General features: G+C 42.5%; 1 protein-coding gene across 5 annotated transcripts; it reads right to left on the minus strand.

Moving 5' to 3' along the window:
- Positions 1-284: 284 nt before the first annotated feature.
- LOC129336674 (myb/SANT-like DNA-binding domain-containing protein 7) lies at positions 285-7,541 on the minus strand. 5 transcript variants are annotated; one of them, XM_054989950.1, is made up of 5 exons: positions 7,468-7,541; positions 2,005-2,194; positions 1,715-1,810; positions 1,182-1,259; positions 285-909 (listed from the first exon to the last, which is right to left on the minus strand). In XM_054989950.1, the coding sequence occupies exons 2-5, from the start codon at positions 2,147-2,149 to the stop codon at positions 422-424; spliced, it is 807 nt and encodes a 268-aa protein (XP_054845925.1). In that variant the 5' UTR covers positions 2,150-2,194; positions 7,468-7,541; the 3' UTR covers positions 285-421. The 5 variants fall into 5 exon arrangements, with proteins under 5 accessions (XP_054845925.1, XP_054845924.1, XP_054845923.1 ...); XM_054989949.1 differs by having other exon boundaries at positions 2,005-2,503; positions 7,468-7,525; XM_054989948.1 differs by having other exon boundaries at positions 2,005-2,698; positions 7,468-7,521.
- Between the last annotated feature and the right edge of the window lie 5 nt (positions 7,542-7,546).

Here is a 7,546-nt window from a genome sequence, read left to right on the forward strand (position 1 = left end):
CAGCACTGGCATTCTAAACTATACCGTTACTCTTTCTTGACAGTGAGAAAAAACAAATTCTAGAGATAGTGCTCCAGAGACTGTATGCAGAAAACTGAGGAGTCTCTTCGTTAGAAGAGAAAAATAAATCAGAAAGGATTTTGACATTCCTCTCGCTGCTTCTTAGCAATGGCCCTTCAACATCTACAGGGTGGAATGCATAAATAATGTATATAGTTATGGCTTTTCTATTTATCAAGCTATACTTTTTCTACAGTTGTTAAAAAATAAATATTTTGATCAAGTTAACCTTTGACTCTTTATTAGTAACAACTCTGAGAATCCATTCCTTAGCATTCAATTTCCCCCCCACAACTCTCCAAAAATGCTGCTAGCAAAGCACAGGAAAACAACAAATCGCGTTCATTATTTAGAACAGTGGTCATCTGGTGTTTTTTCTACCAGCACAGGGACATTTCTGATGGGGTTCATGGGAAGACAGAGCTTCCTGGACTGGTGGAAGGGTTGCAGCAGTTTGTGATTGGGACTGTTGTTCTTTCTGCTTCTCTGCAATCATTTGTGTGAGGTTGTTAAGTGCTTGGACGGCAGACAGCATAACTGTCATGTTTTGGGACATGACATCCTTAAAGACCTGGCGGTCTTGCCTTGCCTCCTCAATCAACTGGTTGTGGCGGCGTCTTTCCTCCTCCATCAGCTCCCTGCGCCATCTTCGCTCCTCATCCAATGTCTCCTTGTGTCTTCGGTTTGCCTCACGTTCCTCTGTGGAGCACTGCGTAAGCATGCGCTCCGCAACCTCCGAGAGCAGCGCAACACGCCGCTTCCTGTTCCTGGCATTGGCTAAACGTATTGCAGGTGACAGTTCTGGAACATTTATTTCCTGTCCATTTTCTGGAGAAATGGTTGTGTTTGCTTTGTCAGAAAAAGAAAAGAAGAAAACAAGAAACAGGAGAGTTTGCTAATGAGGGTTAATTTACTATTGCACCCTTTCACTACAATTGCTCTGGCCGTTTTCTTTACTAGATGAATTCATAAACAGCTATGAGCCGTTGATGCTTCTGACTGCCAGGAATCATGGGGTGTGCGGGAATAACTGGTGGGATCAGTAGGGGGAGCTGGCAAACCAAGGGTCGGGTGTGATTCCATGGGAACCCAATCCTAGGGTGGAGGGACTTTCCACTTACCTGTCGGTTCATAGTTAGCTGGAATTAGTTCTTGTCTATCATCCATTCCTTCTGGGCATGGAGGCTGAGAACATTCTTCTGGAAAATGAAATGACAAACAGTAATACCATATTAGTAAAATAAAATGAAAACATTAGGAAAATTATGTGTCCTATAAGTCAGCCATACACCTTGTACAGAGGAAAAAAAAACATGAAAAGTGGACAGTGAGAAGGCATGATTAGGTGGCCTGTGAAATTGAAATCATTTTTCACATGAAGCTCTGACAGTGCAGGCAATTCTGGCCATATGGGTGGTTCCCTTTAAAGGGGAATAGGTTCAATCTGGCATTTTTTTGCAGAATGCATCACAGTGGAAATTAACAAGGATGTTTTATTTCAGTAGCAGCATGGAACAGCCTGCACTGTACAAGGTGAGGAAACAAATATGATGTGATCAAGGGTCAGGTATGCTTTCAAAGCAAGTTAAAAAGGGGTGCCTTAGGAACATATCTGCTGCAGGTAGTTACGGATCTGAATACAAGGGTTACATACCACTCTCAATGCTCTCTCTATTTCTGTGGTCCTCCACAAATTGACCAGACTCTGGTGCGCTATGCAAGTCACTAGAATGATCCTCTGGGGAGGAAGCTGAAAGAGGGAATAATTTTTATTAATGAGCCCCCAAAGCAGGAAGACAACTGCTGTGCTGCCAACAATCTTACTGGAGAACTGTAAAATCTCAGGTTTCCAGTACCCGGTGTCTCATAACTAGCATTCCATTTAGTGTCCATTTACAGGAATGGGAAGCAAGAATGTAGGAATAGCAATATCATGGTACTCACCTAAATCAGAAGGGGTAGATGAACCAATATCCTCTAATTTGATAGTCACAACCTCATTACTGAAGACCTCCTCGGATCCCTCCATTACATTTTCAGATTGTCCAGGATCTACTTCCATCGTGAGGAAGGAAAGGCTTCTGGCCATTCTCCGAGGTCTGATGTTAGCATCCCCTCTCAGAATCTGGTGCAACTGATGGTAAAAGGGACATGACACAGGAGAGTTCCCAGAGTGGCTGTTGTGTGCGACTACCCGCTTGTACTCCTGACGCAGAGCCTTAGTTTTTGTCCTGCATTCCTGTGCCGTTCTGCTATGTCCCCTGGCAACCATCTGCTCCGCTATTTTCTCAAATATATCAATGTTCCGATGTGACACTGCGAGTGCCTCTTGAACCTTTTCCTCTCCCCATAATTCTAGCAGATCCAATGTCTCCCTCTCTCGCCAGGAAACACCTCGGCCACCAACAGATTTGGTTTGGGCAGACATCGCTGGAGGTTCTCACTAGTTGTAGCAGAAAATGGTGTAGCAGAAAATAGTGGTACTGTGTCAGTTCAAAATGTTCAAACTTTGCCGCCCAGATGAACAGTGTTGTGACTGGGTGCTTCAGATTACGTGGTCATGTTCTGGGTCAGAGAGGCTGGTTAGTATGACAACACGATTCTCTGTAATGAGGCTTCCCTACATCTCCACCATTTTCTGATGAATCAGAAAATGGAAAGAAAAAAAAACATTCCATCAGAAAATATAGAAGTCATGCTTGATGTTTGTTGACATTAAAAGTAAAATTTACAGGAATGTTGACTGCAATCACAAAAAGAATGTGTATTTGGTTTTTGAAGGGAAAGGGGGGTTGCTGAGAACAGGCAGTGGAAGGAGTGGTTTGTATTTGGTGGTCAGCCAATCAGTGCTCAAGAAAAGAAAATTGGGAGGGGGGATTGGGTTATAATCATAGAGTTGGAAAGGACCTCCAGGGTCATCTAGTCCAACTCCATCCACAATGCAGAAAATTCACAACTACCTTCCCCTACCACACCCCCAGTGACCCCTGCTCCATGCCCAGAAGATAGCAAAACACCTCCAAGATCCCTAGCCAAATTGGCCTGGAGAAATTTGCTTCCTGACTCCAAAGTGGCAATCAGCATACTCCTAGGCATGTAAGAAGGGGCCACGAGATCTAAGCACTGATGTGACCCTTCCTGCCCTCCCTCTCATGATCTGCCTAGGTTCACAGAATCAGCACTGCTGTCAGATGGCCATCTAGCCTCTGTTTAAAAGCTTCCAACTCCTGAGAAAGCCTGTTCCACTGAGGGACTGCTCTAAATGTCAGGAAGTTCTTCCTAATGTTTAGCCAAAAACTCTTTTGATTTAATTTCAAACTGTTGGCTCTGGCCAGACCTTCTGGGGCAACAGAAAACAACTCTGTGCCATCCTCTATGTGACAGTCTTTCAAGTACCTGAAGATGGTTATATCACCTCTCAGTCGTCTCCTCTCCAGGCTAAACATACCAAGCTCCTTCAACCTTTCCTCATAGGACTTGGTCTCCAGACCTCTCACCATCTTCGCTGCCCTCCTCTGGACACGTTCCAGCTAGTCTATATCCTTCTTAAATTGTGGTGCCCAAAACTCTAGGTGAGGTCTAACCTGAGCAGAGTAGGGCAATACCATCACTAAGCCTGATCTGGACACTATATTTCTGTTGATACAGCCCAAAATTGCATTTGCCTTTTTAGCTACCACATCACACTCCTGACCCATGTTCAGCGTATGATCTACTAAGACCCCTAGATCCTTTTCGCACATATTACTGCCAAGACATTCTTCCCCATCCTATAGTTATGTTGAACAAAACAGGTCCCAGGACCAATCCCTGAGGCACTCCACTTGTCACTCTTCTCCAAGAGAATGAGGAACCATTAACAAGCACTCTTTGGGTATGATCTGTCAACCAGTTACAGATTCACCTAACAGTAATAGGATCCAAACCACATTTTACCAACTTGTCAACAAGGAAATCGAGATAAACTATGTCTACAGCATTCCCCTGATCCAGCAAGGTAGTAACTTTCTCAAAAAAGAGATAAGCTTAGTCTGACATGACTTGTTCTTCAGAAACCCATGCTGGCTCTTAGTAATCACAGCCATCCTTTCTAAATGCTCAAGGACTGTCTGATGATCTGTTCTAAAAATTTCTAAAATTTTTTCCAGGTATAGACATCAAGCTGACAGGTCAGTGGCTACCCAGATCCTCCTTTTCCCCCTTCTTGAAGATGGGGACAACATTTGCCCACCTCCAATCTTCTGGCACCTCACCTGTTCTCCAAGAATTCTAAAAAAACCTGAATAAATTTCAGAAATACTAAATAACGAATTCTGCATGTCAATAAACTACATTAACACCCGCTTAATGGCAGCTTAAAAAAAAGATTGAGGGGAAAAGTTGAAGAAAAGCTGTAAAAAAACTGATTCTGAAAAACATGAGAAGCAGAATGGAACCTGGACTGAAGTTAACCGTTTGGAAGCACCCTGAGATAATGCATGTTATTTCATTTGACATGTGCAACATACATGCATCTACTATTATTATCCTGTTATTCCTCCAAGGTGTTCTGAGCAGGAATCCATCTGGATTTCCCTTATTTAAGTCAAACCAATCTAGTCACTAAACGACAGTGACTGTATTTTCTTTTTGCTCAGCTTGGGAACTCAAGTTACAGAATATTTCCTATTGCAGTATAACAGGAGTGAAAATTGTATAAAGAACAAAAACAAATCTCATCAACACCTGAGAAAATCTAGATTAAAAATTATTTACTTCAACTGTGTACTTTTAGCTTTGTTTTCCTGTGGTTGTTATTACTAGAAGGAAAGTCATAGCAGTTTCTTCCTGAAATGTAAAATGTCTGCTAATTTTGCATATAAATCTAGAAGAAAAAGGGCATCTTTTTTTTTCTAGCAGTTGGAAAAATGAGAAGAGACACATGAGTGCAATTTGTCCACAAAATACCTTTCAATCTTAGCCCTACTGATGTGCAATTAACAGTGAGATCCTAAGAGTCATACCTTTTAAAATCTGTTCGAGTCAAGGGGCATAGAGGGGTGTCAGTTAGTTTAGGAATGCACTATAAATTACTTATACTTTATTATTCATTTTATTTTACATTATTTATACTCGCCTTTCTATTTAAAATAAACACTCAAGGTGGCTTACGTTTTTTGTACAAAAATTCAATTTAAAACAACATTCACAAACATTAAAAAAAAAGCCCTGCTGGATTAGACCAGTGGACCATCTAGTCCTGCATCCTGTTTCACACAGCAGCCAAACCAGTTTCCCTGGAGGGTCAACAAACAGGGCACAGAGACCATTATCTAAAAACATCTTTCAAAGCACTGGGGAACAAATTAACTAAAAAAGGCCTTCTGGAACAACAAAACGTTTTCAGCTGCTACTGGAGGGATTCCAGCAAGGAAACCACTTGAAGTGCAGGGGGGAATGAGTTCTAAGAAGTGGGGGCAGCAGCTGAGAAAGCCCTTGTGAGGATTTCCATCTATGGAATTTCCTGAGCATGGGCTGCTGCAGTAAGCACCCTTGGCTGACCTCAGAGCACAAGCCAGAACATGTGGGTGGAGGTGATGTGCTAGATAACCTTTAAAGCCCTAAAAGGCTTGGGTTTAAATTATCATCTGAACTTTGTGTGGTGCCCAGAAGCAAACTGGCAGGCACTGTAATTTGTAAAAAATAAGCACGAGGTACTCATTGCAGTTACCCCTTTAGTAACCTACCCATTGCATTCCGGACCAGTCTGAATGCAACTAGCTCAACTGAGATGCTACCAAAGCATATGTGACTGTGGCCTAGTCCCCCTTTCCAGGAAAAGCTGGAGCTGTCAAACCAAAAGGCATAGGAAGAATGCACTCATGGTTGCCTGTTATCTGGTCATCCAGAACAATGCAGTTTCCAGGAACACACCCAAACAGTGAGTCTGCGCGTCCAGAAATGATACAGCTGCAGCTAGCACAGTTTAAATTCCTAATCTCTTCTTTGCTCCATACCCCACCTCAACTGTTTTGTCAGGATTTAATTTCACCTTGATTAACCAACTTAGTTGATTAATTAATGATTACCCAACTAAGGCTGGAATCCTAGGCATTCTTATTTGGGAGTAAATCCCATTGAACAAACTAGCATTTAGTTCTGAGTAAATAGCCCAGACAAGGTTGAGCTTGTCAGATCTCAGAAGCTAAGCAGGGTTGGCATTGGTTAGTAATTGGATGGGAGACTTGTAAGGAAGACCAACGTTGCAAAGGCAGGCAATGACAAACCACTTATGTTAGTCTCTTGCCTTGAAAATCCCAGCATGGGTTGCCATAAGTCAGCTATGACTTGACAGCACTTTCCACCCACACCAAATATGTATAGGATTGCTCTGTAGGGTTCCAATCCTTGCCACACTCCAATCCCTCTTAAATACAATGGGGCTTACTTCTGAGTAAATATGTATTGAAAAACACTGTAAATTCTGAAGCCCTAACATACATATAATGAATGGAGCTTGACTCTTGAAAACTTATACCCTGGAAACTCTTTGTTGGCCTTTCAGGTGATACTGGGCTTTAACCCTGCTCATATACAGTAAAGAAAGATTGCAGCTTTGAGAGGCACAATCATACACTCTTTTGTATTTGTTTTAATAAAGTCTCTGAAACTGAAGTGCTCCAACAATGAACACTATCAACTCCAGAATGATCAGTGGTAAATATTTAATCAATTTACATGTTATGCAAGATGTTGTACATTGAGTTCCTGCATATCTCCCACCTGGAATGGCAAAATCAACCCACAAAATTGAATGTAGATCTGGAACCATTCCTTCCTCTGGAGTTCCTTCTGAACTGCATTCCAGCAAACTATGCCTCTGCCCTCAGGCAAACTTTCTTAGTTGCTGTTAGTTACTGAACGCCATAGGATAATCAGGCAGAGCTTCAGGTTACAATGCACACTTACCTGGGAACACCAGGATCTGAATCCAGGGGCACCTTAGAGACCAACAGGACTTTCAGGGTGTAAGCTTGAGTTAGAGCTCCCTTCTTCAGATAGGGTCCTGACTGGGATACAAAGGCTCAGGATTTCTCCGCCCCTCCCTGTATCAGAGGGAAGAGAGGTTTGACTCGCAAACCCTTGAAAAATCTTGTTGGTCTCTAAGGTGGCACTGGGCTCCAATCCTGCTCTTCTACTGCAGACCAATACGGCTACCCGCCTAAACTTACCTGGGAGTAAGCTCTATCAGATTCAGTGGGAGCTAAAAAAAAAGTGCTTTCCCTCCACGCAGAGACGTTAACTATAAAGATGTGAAGAGGAAAAAACCAAAAAGCCCCTTCATTTTATCGGAGAAAAACTCTGAATATTCTAACTTCATCATCACTAACCGACATTATTATTTTTTTTTAAAAATAAAAAACCTACCCAGAAACCATAGAGTGAGCCCTGAAAGTCAGCCCAGCTTCAACCGGATGTTAGCGTCGCGCCGTGATCGCGCGCATGC

Source organism: Eublepharis macularius, chromosome 10, assembly GCF_028583425.1.
Source record: "Eublepharis macularius isolate TG4126 chromosome 10, MPM_Emac_v1.0, whole genome shotgun sequence".
Classification (NCBI taxonomy): Eukaryota; Metazoa; Chordata; class Lepidosauria; order Squamata; family Eublepharidae; genus Eublepharis; species Eublepharis macularius.